The 19,665-nt window shown below is 38.5% G+C and overlaps 1 protein-coding gene across 1 annotated transcript in view; it reads right to left on the bottom strand.

Annotated features, from left to right (window-relative positions):
• The window catches only part of LOC137387497 (uncharacterized), a 31,540-nt gene extending 12,238 nt beyond the window's left edge, over positions 1-19,302 (bottom strand). Inside the window, exons 1-6 of the mRNA XM_068073936.1 lie at positions 19,211-19,302; positions 17,482-17,632; positions 16,655-16,834; positions 10,443-10,666; positions 3,952-4,131; positions 2,022-2,150 (exon numbers count right to left, since the gene is read on the bottom strand). Of these exons, the coding sequence (XP_067930037.1) occupies positions 2,022-2,150; positions 3,952-4,131; positions 10,443-10,666; positions 16,655-16,834; positions 17,482-17,621 (853 nt within the window). The 5' untranslated portion in view covers positions 17,622-17,632; positions 19,211-19,302. The remainder of the gene's footprint in view (positions 1-2,021; positions 2,151-3,951; positions 4,132-10,442; positions 10,667-16,654; positions 16,835-17,481; positions 17,633-19,210) is intronic.
• Positions 19,303-19,665: the final 363 nt, after the last annotated feature.

Raw genomic sequence — 19,665 nt, 5'->3', positions numbered from 1 at the left:
AGGCGATTGGTATGAGGTGATTGATATGAGGTGATTGATATGAGGCGATTGGTATGAGGTGATTGGTATGAGGTGATTGGTATGAGGCGATTGGTATGAGGCGATTGGTATAAGGTGATGGTATGAGGTGATTGTTATGAGGCGATTGGTATGAGGTGATTGATATGAGGTGATTGGTGTGAGGCGATTGGTATGAGGTGATTGGTATGAGGCGATTGTTATGAGGTGATTGGTATGAGGCGATTGGTAAGAGGTGATTGATATGAGGCGATTGGTATGAGGTGATTGGTATGAGGTGATTGGTATGAGGCGATTGGTATGAGGCGATTGGTATGAGGTGATGGTATGAGGTGATTGTTATGAGGCGATTGGTATGAGGTGATTGATATGAGGTGATTGGTATGAGGTGATTGGTATGAGGTGATTGGTATGAGGTGATTGGTATGAGGTGATTGGTATGAGGCGATTGGTATGAGGTGATTGATATGAGGCGATTGGTATGAGGTGATTATTATGAGGCGATTGGTATGAGGTGATTGGTATGAGGTGATTGGTATGAGGTGATTGGTATGAGGTGATTGTTATGAGGTGATTGGTATGAGGTGATTGGTATGAGGTGATTGGTATGAGGCGATTGGTATGAGGTGATTGGTATGAGGTGATTGATATGAGGCGATTGGTATGAGGTGATTGGTATGAGGCGATTGGTATGAGGTGATTGGTATGAGGCGATTGGTATGAGGTGATTGATATGAGGTGATTGATATGAGGTGATTGTTATGAGGTGATTGATATGAGGTGATTGGTGTGAGGCGATTGGTATGAGGTGATTGGTATGAGGCAATTGTTATGAGGTGATTGGTATGAGGTGATTGGTAAGAGGTGATTGGTATGAGGCGATGGTATGAGGCGATTGGTATGAGGCGATGGTATGAGGTGATTGTTATGGTAAAATCATCAAATACAAATCAAACCTGCTCTATGAAAAGTTACAATGGAAGCTTTTGACACATTTGATAATAGAGCTGGCACGGGTAACTCGTCCGGTCTGGACCCACTGGGTCAGAGGTGCCCGGGTCGGGCCATCCGACCCTCGAGTCTTCCTATACAAAAACACGGGTAGGTTTACGGCTAAACGAGAGCGATTGTATATCGCTTTGAAAGTGCAATTGAAATAGAGTCGCGCTTAGCCCTTGCGCGGAAGGACCAGGCGAAATAAAACAATGTGAGTCGAGACTATATTTTTACGTCTGCGACTATAGGTTTCACAATGTTTTTCGGCAGAAAATAATCAACGTGTCGGTAGTCTGGGAGTTCATGAAGATGCCAGTCACGAAAGGAAAAGACCAAGTTATTTGTACAATATGCGCAAGCAAGTTAAGCAACAAGGAAGGGTCCACCTCAATACTATCGAGGCATTTACAACAAAGGCATCCCGAGGAACTTAAAAGCGCGTCTAAGAACCTTCAATCCAGCAAAATTATTTTATTTTTAGTTTCTTTGACTAATACCAGAAGTTTTAGGGAGGTGATGGACTTTTGCTTTCCACTATGCTGGGTTATCTATTTCTATATTTGTAAAGTATTTCTTAACTAATCTCTTCTTGTTGATTATAATAGCAGAGTTGGAAATAAAATCTGTAATAAAAACACTAGCCAAATCATGCCATTAATCTATCACCCATTGAATAGCATTGATCCACCAATGTCTAGCCATAAATTGTAGATTGCATCTATAAACAAAGCCACACAATATAATGATTGGTGTGATAATGATTTCTTTTATCTTAGGTTATTCATGTCACAACATTAGGCTGTAATAGAACTACCTCTTAACCTTAAATGAATAAAAAAATTGTGCCGTGCTGACCCGGCCTGACTCGATCTTTGCCCTTATCGCTGACCCTGAGTCTGGCCCGACACTGCATTTCTTGGTCTTGTTCCAGCTCTATTTGATAATAGTAGACATAGGAGTTACATCTGCTACTAGCAACGAAGAGAGTAAATTGCTTAGTGACTTACTTTCTGCACTCACTCTGATGCTATCTATAGCCTCTTCCATGACATGTATATGCGGTGTACTGTAAGGAGGCACATCAGACGATAGGAGCCTTAATTGTTGGATGAGAGATTCCAAGTTTCTACCTGCAGCTGTGCAATAAAATCACACAGAAATCATAGAAGATCTACTTAATCCACTTTATGTTAAAACAAAGGCATAAGATGTCTTGGAGAATCATTACTACAGGTTACCTGCTCATAGAAAACCTTTCTGTTCATTAAATATCCATGACCTTTTGAACATTAAAAAAACATCTATTTATATGTATATCCATAAATAGTATATAAGTGTCGCGGTCAGAGAAACCATGGTTAAGTCGCAAATCATGAAGTTGAGTTATACGACTTTGAAGTTGCACCAACTGAATTTATAATATTGGTAACGATTTTTGTAATACGTGCATTTGGACCAATTAAAGAGTGATCATTCTGAATCTGAAATCAGTTTAGTCAATTGAAGTCTTTAACTATCGGAAAAAAAACCTTAAAACTGTTGCTATGCTAAACAGGAAGTACTGAAAAATGGCGTCTGATCAATATAATCGTTTCTGTTTTGCCGATTTTAAAGATAACTCTGATATTTTGGACTCTTATAATGAGTACTTTGGTATTCCAACTGATGTCAAAAGCAGTGAAAGTAAAGAAAATTACGATGATATTTTCCTAATGATTCTTACAAGATTATTACAATATTTAATTATAAGAATAATTTTTCGATTTTATAGGATTATTATCAGATTTAATTATAAGAATAATTATTCGAATTTATAAGATCGAAGTATATAGAGACCGATGGTGTACAATATGTTACTGTTGTTATTTTTCTAAATATTTTGTTGATGATTAGGCTGTGTCCGATATCACGGTACTGCCAAGCCGTTTTTAATATCTGCAAAATTAAGTAGTACATTTTCTTATAAATATACAGGTATTTCTATGACAATCAGCTAAGATCTGTTTGGATTTTTAAATTCAGCATAATTTTTTGGATATAAGTACAAAAATCTAGATAAATATCACAACTTCTTGATATTGGTTGCTATGACGTTTTGAAATGTAAACAAAATTGTGCTTTGGTTTTCGTTTCTCAAACTTTAACACTAGTTTTCTCATAACTATGTTTTCGCACTGATGGTGAATATGCATTCAGTTTAATGACCATAAAATCTGCTGTAATTAAGATGGAATCAAAATTTTTTTGCAAAATGGCTAAGAATTTTCTCCTTCTGCTAATGTGGATAACTCTAAATCTTACAATCTCGACTTAACCGTGGTTTCTGTGATCATGACCGATATTATATATAAAAATAATATATACAGCATATATTATATATAAAGTATATTATATATAATGTATACCAAATATATAATATATATTAGATACATAATATGTATTATACACGGTATAATATATATTATGTATATACGTTATATATTATATATTTTATACATATAATATAAGTCATTTCAATATTTTCACTCAGTATTTTATTTAATTAAATTATATTTAATTTAAATGAATTTATTAATTGAATTGTTCATACTATTTGTAAATTTACAAGGGGCTTTATTCAGCATATTTGTTTGTTCGGGTACCGTGTTCGGGTTCATCCCAACAGAGCTCGATCATTAAGCCCCGCCCACATGATGCACGTCATCTATCCTTGGGGGCTGTATATCATTGGTTAAAGACAGTCAAGAGTAAGAAACTATGCTACACTATGTATTTATAGAATGGGCACTTGTGGTTACCATTTCAGATGTTTTGGTAAAACATGATGAAACAATCGGGTGAGACTTAAAGCCCGTGTGAGCGCAGATGTGGTGTACATTTATACTTTTTAGTGGAATTCCTTCTGTCAGTCTTTGTTCTACATTGGGGGCTACTTACCCTCTATCTGATCAAGAAGATTGGATGTTACAGCACAAAGCTCACGTTCCATTCTAAAGAGCTCGCTAAGCTCCTCCCCATCAAAATGCGCATCCAATTCTGTCATCAAATTGAGGTTATCTCTGTGGCTACGTACGTCTTCGTCAAAGAAATTGATGAGTTGATTGAGACGGGCCCTTGCTGCAAGCGAAAAATTGCTATTGTTACTCGTGTCTGCACTAGATGAAGTCTTAGGTATCATTAACAAGTCAGTACTGAGTAGTGAGTACCTAGTGATGGGTACCTAGTACCGAGTAGTGAGTACCGAGTGATGGGTACCTAGTACCGAGTAGTTAGTCTGAACTCGAGACACAAACACTGAACTCATCTTCATCCATCGTACTTAGAGTAGTGCTCCTTCAACATGCTTACTGCATAACACGGCTAGAGTAGACTTCCTCCCCAACTGCCAGGTAAACCTTCCCTGACCATACAAGCTATTATACAAGCCTTGCTGACTTCCCTAAATCCCTACATAGACTACTAAACCCTGGCAAACCTTGAGATACTCTAGACTTTGTAAAAGAAGACTTGAGCCACTTTAGCAACGTAAATATAGTCAAAAAGAACATTGCAAACACTGCCAGAGCCTGATGCTAAACAAGTTTTAACACAATGTCCCAATATCGTTTTATCGAACTTCTATTTTAGCGTTGTTCTACTCTATGAATCCTATTCACACAATGTTCTTAAAGTTGATCAATACAGGTTTTACAATGCACTCGTGGACATTGCGGACACTGCAGATTAAAGAATGCATTTCATTATTATTATTCATTATGCAATTCACTCGTGGACATTTGTGCATTACCTGTTGTATTGTAGTTGTTGTATTGTATTATCACGATAAGTCTTGTATCACAGAAAACACAGCTAACAGGTAAGAAGCACATAAAGGAACTGACTTAGTTAGCAAGCCCATAGCTATGGGTTATTAGACAATTATGCGATTATAGCACAGCTAAAAGAAAGCTGACTGCACAGCTAATATGTAACACATCTCCCTCACTATTCTGAGTTTATGGTTAGTCATGACCTTGTTAGAACTTAGAACTGTCATAGTAATCAGGTCGTCTTCTATTACGAGTAGGATATCTGGGATTTTGTACTGGCCTCTCATCAGGTACAGATTGGGCAGGTTGGATGTTAAGATCATTTGAAGCTGTGATGATATTGTCATTGGTCGATGTATCATTAACTTGAAGTCTAGCTTGTAGCTGATTGGCATGTCGTCTCCATACACCACGGTCTGTTCGCACAGCATACAGTATGTTACCCAGCTTGTTAATTATCGTTCCAGGTATCCACTTAGGTCCAGAGCTATAGTTCCTTGCATAAACCAAAGAGTCTACTTCATAACGTGATGATGTAGAAGATGCTTGACCTGGTGAAAGAGTTTTCTTGTTCTGAATTGGTTTCGGCAAGGTCAGAGTATTTCTCGGCTGTCGTCCATGTAGAACTTCAGCAGGTGATTTCCAGTTCAAAGAGGGATGAGGCAAACATCTGTAAGTGGTTAAAAACAGTTGTAGGGCAGTCTTGATTTTCTCCCCTCCTGCACAATTCTTCTCTACAGATTGCTTAAGAGTCTGGACAAATCTCTCCGCTTCTCCATTCGATGCAGGATGGAATGCGGGAGATGTTATATGTTTAATGCCATGCATGGTGCAGAACTGGTCAAATTCATTTGACACGAATTGTGGGCCGTTATCCGTAACAATAGTCTGAGGAAGACCTTCATGTACAAAGATCTGTCGTAGCACGCCAATTGTGTCCTTAGAAGTAGTTTTTCCTACATCTAGCATAGCAACGTACGGATATCGGGAATGTGCATCTACACAAACCAACCACATCTGACCTTTAAAAGGTCCTGCATAATCCAAATGAATTCGTTCCCATGGTAGTTGGGTGGACGGCCAACTTTGGTAAGTCTTGGCTGGGTCATTAGCACAGATTCGGCAAGGTTCACAAGCTTTGATTAGCTGTTCTATGTCTGCATTGATGCTAGGCCACCATGCGTATCGACGAGCAAGCTGTTTTACTCTTTCTACACCCCAGTGTGATGTATGCAGCAAGTCTAACACTTTACTCTTCAGAGCCTGTGGAATGACAACTCTAGTAGTGTCATCACGTTGCAAAAGCACAGCCTCCCCATGAACAAAAAGAGACTCCCTCATATTCCAATATGGCCGTAAATATTCATAGCTAGCTGTAAGCTTATTGGGCCAAAGGCCATTCAGTATCCACTTTTTCACTATCTGTAGTGATGTGTCTTTCATGGTTTCTTGTTTAACAGCCTCATCGTCAAGGGGACCATGATCGAGCTCCTCTTGTATAGTGTGTGAGACCTCAATGCTCTCCTTCTCTTCATCATGGTCAAACTTCGGGTCTGCCCCTATAGGTAACCTGGACAAGCCATCTGCATTGCCGTGCTGTAGGTTTGTATCTGATGTCATACTGATAAGCCATCAGTGTGAGGGCCCATCTCTGCAGTCGCTGAGCTGTTAAAACGGGGATATTCTTTTCTGGTGAAAACATGGCAACCAGGGGTTTATGATCAGTAATGAGCGTAAAACGTCTCCCATATAGATACTGTCTAAACTTAGTCACTCCATAGATGATAGAAAGCGCTTCTTTCTCTATCTGTGAGTAATTCTTTTGGTGCACGCTCAATGTCTTTGATGCATGTGCTAGTGGTCTTTCAGCTCCATTTTCCTCTTGTAGGAGTACTGCCCCAATTCCATAGTTAGATGCGTCTGTTGCTAGAACCAGCGGTTTACTCTGGTCAAAATGGGTAAGTTTGGTAGCCTTGATGACACTTTCTTTAAGAACATGGAAGGCCTTGTCACACTCGTCAGTCCAGTCAAACTCGACATTTTCACGAAGAAACTTGTAGAGGGGGGCTGCTTTGCTAGACAGGTCAGCAATGTATGAGCCATAGTAGTTGATCTTGCCCAAAAACGCCTGTAGCTGTTGTAAGTTCTGTGATCGTGGAAGCTGTTCAATAGCCTCTATTGCACAATTCGAGGGAGTCTTGCCAATCTTGTCTATTATGAGACCTAGGTATTCAACAGCATTCTTAAAGAACTCGCATTTCTCTCTCTGTATGCGGAGCCCATACTCCTGTAGTCTAGCTAAGAGTTTGTCGAGATTAGACCAGTGCTCACTCTCACTGCTACCAGTGACAATCAGATCATCCAAGTATGCTGCAACTCCAGGTAAGTCAGCAATCATTGAGTCCATGCATCGCTGAAACTGTGCAGGGCTTGATGCCAATCCAAAACACATCCTGTTGTAGCGAAACAAACCACATTGAGTGTTGATGACACACAACTTCTTTGCATTATCATCTAACTCTAGTTGCAAGTAGGCATCTGCCAGGTCTATCTTGGAAAAGTGTACCTCGCCTCTCAACTTCTCTAGCAACTCTTCAAGGCTTGGTAATGGGTGTTGATCAATTGATATTTGTTGGTTCAACATCTTGAAATCACCACATATACGCACTCTTCCATTTGGTTTGGAAACTGCTACTATTGGAGCAGCATAATCACTAAAGTCCACATGTTCCAAAACACCAGCTTTAACTAATCGATCTAGCTCTTCTTTTACAGCTTGGCGTCTAGAGAATGGCACTACACGAGGTTTAGAAAAGCTTGGTGTGCTTCCTGGTTTCAAGCGTACTGGTACTTTTACCTTTTTACATCGGCCAAGACCTGTCTTAAAGACATCAGAGTACTTAGAGGAGAGTGCAGCGATTTTGTCCCTAAATCCAATAGGGTTACTTCCTGTGACAGTACAGGTAACATCACAACTACCCTGTGTCAATATAGCTAGCCCCTGCTGCGAGAGACCGAATTTGTCACTCCAATCTAGACCAAAAAGGTTTGAGCCTTGTGTTGTGTTTACAACAAGAAGTTTGAGATTCTGTTTTTCCACATCTCCTACCTTCACACTAACTGAACATTGTCCTTTAATCTGTAACTCACTCTGCCCATACGCTTTAAGATGGGTACTGACAGGTAAGAGGGGGGGGGGGGGAGGGGTGATCCAAGACTTTGGTAGCCTTGCAAATAAACTATAGAGCAAGTAGCCCCTGTGTCCCATTGAAACATTGCATCATGACCATTGACAACAGTTTTGATCCAAACCTTTCTATTGACTCGATGGAAAAGATTATCTGAAACTGCATGTACTGAATGATAAGGTTCACTTGCATCAGTGAGCACACTTAACACAGAGTTTTCAACTGTCCTAGCAGACTGTTCTGTCTGACTTTGTGCTGCTGTCTTAGCCATACAGACAGCCTCAATGTGACCTTTGACCTCACATTTCCTGCAGACAAATGCTCTGCAGGGACAATTTTTTCTGTCATGTTTAATGTAACAGCTAGGGCAAGACTTCAACATACCTGTGTTCTGTGCATTAGCTTGCTGCTTTCCAATGGTTTGTTGACCTCGGCGTGATCTTTGCTTGTACTGACCTGACATTTTGTTTACTGTGTCTTCAATAGCTGGAGAAGTTGTCTCCCCCTTGAGAATTTTATCGGTCTCCGTTGTCTTGATGAATGCTGTAGCCTTCTTAAGAACATCATTAAGAGAGGGATCAGCATCAAGTAGACACTGGCGACGTACATCAGCATGTGGCGTCTCTTTAATGATTATGTCACGAATTTGTTCATCAACATAACTAGTGCCACAGCCTGTGCTTTTGCACGTGAAAGCACAGTGCCGTGCGAGTCCACGGTGTTCTGCAGCCCAATCAACATAGGACTGACCAGTCTTAATCTTACATTGAAAAAATTCAAATCTTGCTGCCTGAACATGTATGGTATCTGCAAAGTGTTCATTAAGTTTCTCCGATAACTCAGTAAATGACTTGCTTGTAATATCCTCTGCGCCAAATAAGTTTGACAACAAGTCGTATGTCTCAGCTCCTACCCAAGATAGTAAGCATGCTCGTTTCTGACTGTCATCTACCACCCGATACACATTAAAGTGCTGATTGAAACGTTGAAGGTACTGGTTCCATTTTTCTTTACCCCTGTCGTATGCTTCAAACTTGGGTATGGCGACAGCTACTGGTATTGATGCAGCACTATCACTCTTGGTAGCTTCAAACAAGGAGATAAACTGCTTCTGTAGATCAGCGTTTTGCTGCTGGAACTGTTGTTGCTGTTTCTGCATAGCATCGATCAAAGCTTTTATATTAGGATCCATAGCAAGACAATAGAAAAATGCTGGCTGTGAGTCCACAATGTTCGTTCCTGACACCTGTTGTTGTATTGTAGTTGTTGTATTGTATTATCACGATAAGTCTTGTATCACAGAAAACACAGCTAACAGGTAAGAAGCACATAAAGGAACTGACTTAGTTAGCAAGCCCATAGCTATGGGTTATTAGACAATTATGCGATTATAGCACAGCTAAAAGAAAGCTGACTGCACAGCTAATATGTAACACTACCCACCAAAGTATGCAATTCACTCGTGGACATCTGTGCACTACCCACCAAAGTATGCAATGCACTCGTGGACATCAGTGCACTACCCACCAAAGTATGCAATGCACTCGTGGACATCAGTGCACTACCCACCAAAGTATGCAATGCACTCGTGGACATCAGTGCACTACCCACCAAAGTATGCAATGCACTTGTGAACATCAGTGCACTACCCACCAAAGTATGCAATGCACTCGTGGACATCAGTGCACTACCCACCAAAGTATGCAATGCACTCGTGGACATCTGTGCACTACCCACCAAAGAATGCAATTCACTCGTGGACATCTGTGCACTACCCACCAAAGTATGCAATTCACTCGTGGACATCTGTGAACTACCCACCAAAGTATGCAGTGCACTCGTGGACATCTGTGCACTACCCACCAAAGTATGCAATGCACTTGCAGACAATGTGAACACTGCCTACAAGTGCACACAATCATGTCCTTTGGATGCATTGCATTCCAAACTGTAGAACTTTTGGATTGCATCCTAAAGAATGCAATCCACGGACATCCCAAAGAATTGTATTCCAAAAAATTGCAGTGCACGAGTTTATCGCATCCCAAAGTATGCGATAAATTCGTGCACTGCAATCTTTTCGCATCCCAAAGGATGCAGTAAACTCATGAACACCGCGGACAATGCCCACAAAACTATGCAATGCAATCATGAACATCATGGACACTGCCCACGAAACTATGCAATGCAATCATGAACATTGTGGACACTGCCTACCAAACTATGCATTGCAATCACGAACATCGTAGACACTGCCTACCAAACTATGCAATGCACTCATGAACATCATTCTTTCAAAACCACCAGAGAACCAGCCTATTAGCAAGTGCCTAAACATTACACATTACCAAGATAACCAGACAACTCTCTGATAGATCGTACGCAAATCATACATAAGACATAAGGCTAACAGCAAGCGGCCCATAAACACCTTCAATAATCTCGAGCCGCTTTTTAAGAAGTTGCTTCTCTTGCTTTGCCAGCCTTGCAAAAACATCTTCTTCTTCGTTCAGCAAATCAGGGAAGATAACCTCGCCTTTAGTTGTCCATATACCAGGAAGACTAGCTAACCTCGGCTCTAACCCAGCGTCCTCCAAGCCGTGAGGATGGCTTCTGTAGTCTGATAGTTGTCCCTTCCATTTACACTTCAAACAACTATAACATAAAATATAAAGGATAAGTACTTTGTCAACTGCTAATTTGACACAACAATTCATCACACATTGTGTTCTAGAGGTGGAGCGAGGCAGGTTTTTTAAGTTCGAGACGAGACTCGAGACGCTGTCTTGTAAAAACTCGAGACTCGAGACACGAAACAGTAAAATAATGAGCATTTGGTGATGATTTCACTACACAAGAACTAGCGTACTTGATATATAAAATTGATAAACCTCTTTTTAAATTGAATTTTCTCCTGGTGTAAACGATTTAAATACAACATTTTAATAGCAATATGCATGTATTTTTTGTAAACAAAAGTGACGCAAACTAAAATAGCAAGTTATATATTTTTAAGAATTTTGAGCTTGATTGATAATAATTATTATAAACATATTGCTTTGTACATGTATATTTTTACCATCTATTGAATGGGTCTTACATTATATTGTAATGAAATGTGTAATGAAACCGATAGCCGCCGATCTACAAAGAAGTACCGCAACCAAAAGAACACACGATAACACTTTCATTCTTAATGTTTCGTTTATGTTAAGTTTTGTTTGCGAATAAACAGTAGTATGTGAATTATATCTAAATTGTACGCATGAAATTATATGAACAACTGTACATATTTTTATATTGAACTAATGATAATGTCATTGTTACTCGGAACACGGACTATGGTCGACACGGCCTTTAGTTTGCTTCTCTGTGTCCAGGCAAGTTTTACCCGCAATTGGTTGTAGGCCTATATCAAATAGGCCCGAATTTCATGAAGGGCAGTTGGTGTTTGGACACGATACGATAAAATACAGATATTTTACCCGCAACAGTCTTATTTGTTAAACCGGATCCAGAGGGTAATTGGATATGACCCGGTATCTAGTTTTAAGGACACAAAACTGAACTACAATATATCAACAGGACCGTTGTCCAGACTACATGATTAGACTCGGTGGCCAACATAATCAATAACAGCAAGTAGTAACGGACCGGATATAACTTTAAAGGCAGTTGCCCGCAATATATTACAGTATATGGAATTTTTGTTACCGCGAGAAGCCATGTTTTAACAGCCGTGCACAGGCGCTTTAGTTCTATTTCCTGTCTTGAGTTTGGCAATAGTTAGGTCGAGACGAGATCGATCCGAGACAGGTCGATACTCAAGATGTCTCGTTCCACCTCTATTGTGTTCAGTAACTCATTGAATCGTTATCTGATCCACATCAACAAATTAAAAAAAGAACAAGAAAAGAGAACAATTATCTTGAAATAGTTCAACTTCGGTTTTTAAATAATCCTAAACTTGAACAAAAATTTCCAACGTTTTTACTTGAAATGCAGAACAAGAATTTGAAATAACCTCAAGATACCCTGAAGATGAGTTTGGTAGACAACTGACCCCCTGGCGATCTCCTATGCAAACATTTTTGTTACATATTGCAGTAATAAGCAAAAAGCACATGTTACATTTCAATTAGACAGCTGTATTAGCAACTGAACCACAGTAACACCAGCCAACTCGGCACTCAACAAGGCCAACTGACTAGCTGGTAGTGGTAGGTAAGCGAGATAGGGATGACTCATCCTCAGCTATTTATAGAGCATTAGCTGCACATGTCTATGCAGTAACAAGACTGAATTCTAGTGGTAGTGCATACATAAGTTTTCAATACGGTTTATGAAACAGTGACTGTACTTTCCTCGCATTATTTTCGTTTTTGTCTTTCAGAACTGATTGTCTGACCTGTAGGCTACATTCTGTATAATAAGCTTGAACATCATGACTTTCCTGTGTAAAAATGACTAACAAGCATAAATCTAGTTTAATCTTATAAATTAACGACAAAAGCGTATAGCTACCCCATTATATTGATCATCACTTTTAATAAATTTGTGAGACAGCATGGATTGATTACTATGAAGCGTTAATGAATCCATCATTTTGGTCAGAATGAAGTTTGTGGTAAGGTTTTGTCCTACTGTCCAAGAACAATTTGTACTCGAGCCTTAAATATGTGGTTGCGCCAAATTTGAGTTGATTTAAAAAAAGAGTTATTTGTCTATCAGTTGATATGTTGTGTTAGGCAATCTCATTTTCAAAATATTTGAATACTAAAATCGAAAAAAATAGATCGCGGTAAAAACGCTCAGGCCAAAAAATCATGCCCAGACTTGCCCAAAAATGATGTAACACGTGATACAACCTGTCTCTATCTCTCGTATTCACATCGGCTATTGCGATAAAAGTCTATTCCTATGTGGTTCTATTGGCATAAAGCTTATTTTGTATTTGCTCGTGTTGAGTAGAATAAAATTTTAAATCCAGCTACAGATACATTATTATGAATGTCTCAAACGCCTCAAAGGGAATTAAAAACTGGTCATATTACCGTAGCTTCCTCTAAAAGCTGTGTAAACATCTTAGTACCGACTACCAATTCTACCGGTCTACAGTAATTATATCAATCAAACTAAGTAGAATGTCTTTGTATCAGCACAGTTCCGTTGCTACCACACCGCAAACTAGTTACAGTACTAAGTAAAATAAGCAAGCTGTGTCTTTGAAAAGAATATGTGGCGAAACCATTTGCATCCCTAAAAGTCATGTACATTGTATAGTGAATGTTATCGAGTCATTATTGGTATCAATTTGTAGAAAAAAATTCACTGGTCACATTTGATTAGTTGATTCAAGTACTAAACAAATGATCGAGATATGCAAAAGTACCTGTCAATACAGCTCTGATTACACTTCATAAATCCATCTATCAGACAAGATTTCAGCACAGGTGTCAACGGGGCTATGATGTATTCAATGTTCTGCAAATCATGTTTTGCATTATTTTCAAAAATATTATTTTATTATAAAATTTTTAGTTTTTTACAAGCAAAAAATTTTCATCTCGGCATAAAGTTTTTATTAAAAATATCCATCCAAGCCGTGGCTACTCACATAGTTTCAGCTCACACAATATGAAAAATTCATCTACTGCAGCATAGTCAAACAAAAAACATGGTTTATGCAGCACACATTCAGGTCTCTCTTTCCCATTTATAGCAGTTTCCACACTGACAAAGCCGCTTCGCTGGTGGGACCACATAAACATCCTGTAATAAATAAAACAAATGCAATAAATATATGTCATTCATAGATATGTCATTCTAACGCGTATCTACTGGAAACTTTCAAATTGGGAGTTAGATAGATTACGAGTGTAATTTTAAAGATAAATAAATGTTTAACAAAAGTACGCCGCCAACGGTTCGAAGCTTTGGTTCTAGAAGTTAAAGATGTGCATTGATCAATCGATTTTCCTCAATTTCTACAAGTGAGAAGTGAACATCTAAAGTCTAATCATAAATCTAATTTACTAGCTAAACTGCCAAAGAAAATTTGAAGCAAATATAGCTAGGTAAAACAATAAAAAATTATAAAACGATGATTGGTGATAGCAAAAAGTTATAATTCTATTAATTAGTAAATGTATTAATGAGTACTAAAATTATTACCTTTAGTATATTCACCAATCTAAGCCATTGTATTGCAAGATGCTATGGATTACAAAGAAGCCGTCAATAACTCACCGTGCATCCGTATCTCGCAAGCGCGCACAGGAAATTACATTTTAGCCTCAAACAGACAAATATAATCTGAACGTAAACACAACAGTATATCTATAAGAGACTCAAAGTAAATGATAAATTTACCTCCATTCTCCTATCTTCCTCTGTAGCACAACGCTGCTGACGCCTGTCAGCTCTAACTATAAACTGTCTGCCCCAATCTTTAATCACCTGACGCTTAGAAAACTTTGAGTCACTTTTGCTGAACTGAGCATTGTTACAATTCTGTTGTTCATCAATAAAACGTGTTGGTAAATTAATGATGTCAATTAAATCAGTAAATTAAATATTGATGGCGATGCACATAGTTACTAGTAGTTAACCACTTAGTTAACCAGTTAGTTAAATATCGATGTCGATGCGATTTAATATTAGAGTAAAATCCCTAACTTTGAGATCACAGAAAATGCGTTTTACAAGTGATAACATTTATTACGACCTAGATAAAAATTTCGTGCTTCTTATTGGCTAATGATGCGATCTTATATTTATTGCTCAAGGACTCTTTTCAAATGTATCACTCGTTACGTCATGAATGAAGCACCCGCTGGAATGTGAGCTTTTTAAAAGATGGCCTCATTCAAACGCATATATCTCTGGACAGGATTGGTCTACAAAGACAAAAATGACATCAAATTGTAGCTGATGTTTTAGCCTTTTATTGGTCGTAATTTCATTAAATCGACCTTTTTGACCTGCCCACAGCTGAGTGTCTTTGCATCATAACGTATACACATATAACCAGCCTAGCTGTTTTAAAGGTTGACTTGCAACAAAATTCGCATTACAGTTATTTGGTATCAAAAGGTTCACCAGGTCTCACTCTGCTGTGTTATAGGTGCAAAATATGTGGAAATGTGATTAAAAGCTCTTAAAAGCTAAAAAACGAACAGTTAATCGCCGCCATCACAAAAAGGCCATAGTTTGGAATCTCTTTATTTTGATGACGTTCTGACTGACACGTGATTTTATCACGTGAAATTAAAGGCCATTAAAAGGCTCAATATAAAACGTCTCCTAGCACTAGTTTATGACAAACACTTCAGGTTCTACCGGAAAGCCCTTACCAAATATAGATGCTCACTACTTTACAGTATCGTTTCAGCTTGGTCTAATCATCTAGTCGTAATCTGATCATGTGACCCATACTACCTTCCAAATAGCGCGAACATTTTTTGCAGCATTTTTGACTATCACAGGTGACCAATAGGCTCGTCATGTTTATCAGAGGATGATACGCACTCCTTCGAACTAAGGTTAAAAAATTAAACGAATTTTTACGGTATGTTTTGAGATATCAGTGCTCAAAGTGACAGCATGACAATGATGATGAAAAAGACACGTAAGAACAATAGACATGGTTTTATTGAATGCGTGAAATATACATGTATTTGTGAAAATATTTTGACAAATGAGATTGCATGAAAGTGTAAACAGAAGCCATCGTGTTCAGTTACGTCCCATTTGAGCCGTTTTGGAAAGGGATTCCAATCTATGGCGTTGTCGTGATGGCTTCGATTAACTGTTCGGTTTTGAGCTTTTAAGAGCTTTTAATCACATTTCCACATATTTTGCACCTACAACACAGCAGAGTAAAACATGGTGAATCTTTTAATTCCGAATAACTGCAATGTGAATTTTGCTGCAAGTCAAGCTTTAAGATACAATTGCCCTGACATACAAGCAACTTGAGATACAAACAAAAGTTCAAGCAAAATTTGCCTTGAAATACAAGACATATTTAGATACGAGCATACGAGACGGTTCTCAATATGACTGCTAGGTGGCAAGTATGCGAGAGGCTGGTTACAAAAGCAGCATCGCTCGGTCTTTCTCATCAAATCAGTTTGATGAAGTCTTAAAAAGGCCAACTAAAAAGGAAGGTGAAAGCGAGTGAAGAGCGAAGCAAAAGTAACTGCTCCACCTGTCTCGAAGTTAAGAACTCCATAGAGTACTGTACCTAATGTCACATTTGATTGCAGATCATAACCACTAGATAGGTATTTGCAACTTTGTGAGCATAGGTGGTGATATAGAAAAAGTAAAAAATATTTTTTTAATGTAATATCCTGTTTTGAAAGTTTTTTTCACAGCGAGGGAATGGATTAATTTGCATTTAGTTATTTTATAAAGGTTAGTCTGATTTGAGATATGGGTGAATTGACAAACTAACTAGATCCTAACACATTAAGTTCGTACCTCAAGGTACACTATTAGTGTATTAGCTCTAGCAATTTTGTGAGCATTAGGCGATTTGAAACACCTGCAAGAACAATTGTGTTAGTGTAATATGAAAATACAGACAAGACACACAATTAAGCTACCCAAACCGTGGCTTCCTACACTTAGGCATACCTGACAGCCATACTTTTCATCGAAGAAGAAAGTGTGGAATCCTCACAGTAGGCACCATGCACTCTGCAGACTGGGCACCTGTCTTTGTTGTCATCACTAGTCATCGCCCAGGCATATATACAGGTAGCACAAAACAGGTGCTTATTACTGCAAGTATGAGGATCCTTGACCATCATGAAACTGCAAACACATCACAATACAACCACATAGGCAAAACTTAAAGGAAAAATGGATACCTACATAAAAGTGGAGTTGGCTTCGATGATCTGAGAATACCACTAGACCAGGTTTATAGAAAATTCCCCTACTTTGGCAAGAGGTATGTTGTCTGTTGCTAAAAATTTTTCTAAAACCGCAACTTGAAATAGTTAGGACTGAAGAAGAAAGTTTGATTGAGTGTGATGTGGTTTATAACATTACTTTGTGGCAAGAAAAACGAACCACAAGGTAACGGAACAAACGAAGGTCTATTATTAAACACAGTGTTAATACGGACTCCATGAAGCATTCATTTTTTAATCGAACCTTTTAATTTTAAATAAGCTTTAGGTACGTCGTACTTCAAAATGCTTAATGTCATTTAATCATGTCAGCGTGCATGCATCTCTGTCTTTTGAATAGATAGCCTCTGAGTAAACTTCTATTTCCTTAGACCTAAATGCAGGAGTTATCCCACAAAAGACTGAGAACACAGGTTTACAAAATGGGTTGGCGAAAGTACGCACAACGTAATTCCTTTAAAGTTTAATAAATTAAACCATTTATGACAGCAGATCTGATAGTGTACGCACTTTGTCAAAATATCTGCATGACTTATCAGCACTTACCATATTTGGCAGATAAGTTCTTCTTTCTTAGCATCTGAGAGCTTATCAAATATGTCTTCATTATAGCCTCCGACTTTTACCCCACTACACTTTAATATATCCTCACACATGCTCTTAAACACATGCTCAGAAGTATCCATCTTGTCTGCTCCTATAAATAGGACAATAAGTAAACTATTGTATGAACTTTCTACAATGACTGCTTGTATTTGTTGTATGGAAATACTGCAAAAACAACATACCAATAAGGAATGCAGCCAGACCGCAGGATAAGCATATAATACGTACAAGCAGCAAGATGCCGAAAAGGTGTCAAAAGATCCAATAATTGGAAACGTCATGAAAATTAGAAGCTTCAGAATTGGAAGAAATCAGTCATGGAAACTGCATCAACACCGCATGTGGAAACCGCCAAAGGGAAGTGAAAGCAATTAAACCTACTAACAACCATCCCCAGAAAACCACCAGACAAACATTAGAGACGAATCAAATGAGTACACACATATAGATCTGCCACCCCTGTCAAACATGACCTAGATACCAGGAGTAAGTCACGAGCTCTACCTTACACGCCGACATCACGTGCACCAGCTGAAGACTTACACAAACAAGATATCTTCACACGTCTGACGGAAAGCATTGAACCTTAACACTCAACCTACACCCACAGGCTGGCCAACCCACATGCCAGACATCTATAAAAGAGAACAGCTCCAATGACTCAGCATCTCTATCTCCAGCTCTCTCTCTTCCCGAGGGCCTCCTTGGACGCTTTCCCATCTGCCTGTTGAGGAGTCTCCCTCTCTCCCCGCCCCCCTGTGGAGCCTCATTCTCCTCCACCAGCTGAGCCTCTTCTACGCCCCTATCTCAACTGTTGACACTCTCTATCTATGGCCTCTCACAATTCTCGTTTGACTGTTGAAACTCACAGCTGTACAAGACTGATCAACAAGCATAGACGACCGTTCGAGTAAGGACGTAACTTTCATTAGCTATTCTAATTGTTTTGTCACTAATATTATTGTTTTAGAATTTTGTTAATTATGTAATTCATTGTTTGACTTATAAAATAAAGAAGTAACTTTGACTAGTAAATATTAATATTGCTTACAATAGCTCAACACCTTCACTTGTGCCTGAACCAGTAATAATTAAATTAGTTCCCACAAGCTAAGCAAAAGTGCACAAACTAAACATATTCAAAATAGAATAATATGACAAAGCAAATTCAACACTGATGTTGTGTGTGGATTCGGATTAGTTATGCATAACATAATTTCTCCACAGCCACACATAACATATTCGAATGAATTTCACATATCCGCCAGTAAGCAAGATAACAAACTAAACACACAAGGAAAATAATCTAACATTGCATAATGAGACAATGTGGCCACAAGTGATAACAAAGACATAGAAATCAATTTAGTGCTGAGGCAACTGAGACAACAATATTATGTAATACTAATATATGAATGCAGTAGACTCGCACAACGCAGAATAAGAAGTAGGTTTAGCTGGCTGGCATAAACATGCTATGTACAACTTTACTATATCATGCAATATACAACTATTTAGTCACAGACAACATAGCTACAATCACAAACGCCACTTCGAAACGAAACATCTAATTCGTAATAGTATTGTGTGCATGACAGAAATGCGTTGACGAGGCCATTTACTTTGTGTTCTGTTCGCAATTATCACACTAGCTTTTAGATATTCCTACCTTTTTACAGATAGTCTTGATTTATATACTATAGTCATCGATTAACCCAATAAATGATCTAAAATACGCTAAAAAATTATTAATAAGTTGCTCTATATGTCCTTGCAACACCCAAAGCTATTATGCTTTGATGCGAATGACTGCACTGGCTAATTTGTATAGCAACTACGTAAACTTCTCAAGCGAGAGGAAATAGTATGGGAGTCTACGTTTGGTAATAGCTGGTCTTGCTAAAGAATTCGCACTACTGAGTGCTCTCATTGGTCGATACCAAACCAAACAGACCTCATGTTTATCGGTTAATGTTTCAGCTTTGCTTATCGAATGCACGCGCCGCAGAATAATCGCCGTACGGTCCGTCTAAAATAGTGCCCAGTGAAAATATTAAAAGCCGTGTAGTTTCGCCAATGATAGATCGGATTGACATAACGTGTGCTTCATTTTTTGTAATGAAT

Source organism: Watersipora subatra, chromosome 2, assembly GCF_963576615.1.
Source record: "Watersipora subatra chromosome 2, tzWatSuba1.1, whole genome shotgun sequence".
Taxonomy (NCBI): Eukaryota; Metazoa; Bryozoa; class Gymnolaemata; order Cheilostomatida; family Watersiporidae; genus Watersipora; species Watersipora subatra.
The sequence above is the reverse complement of the archived record's forward strand: the minus strand, read 5'-3'. Positions and strand labels throughout refer to the sequence as shown.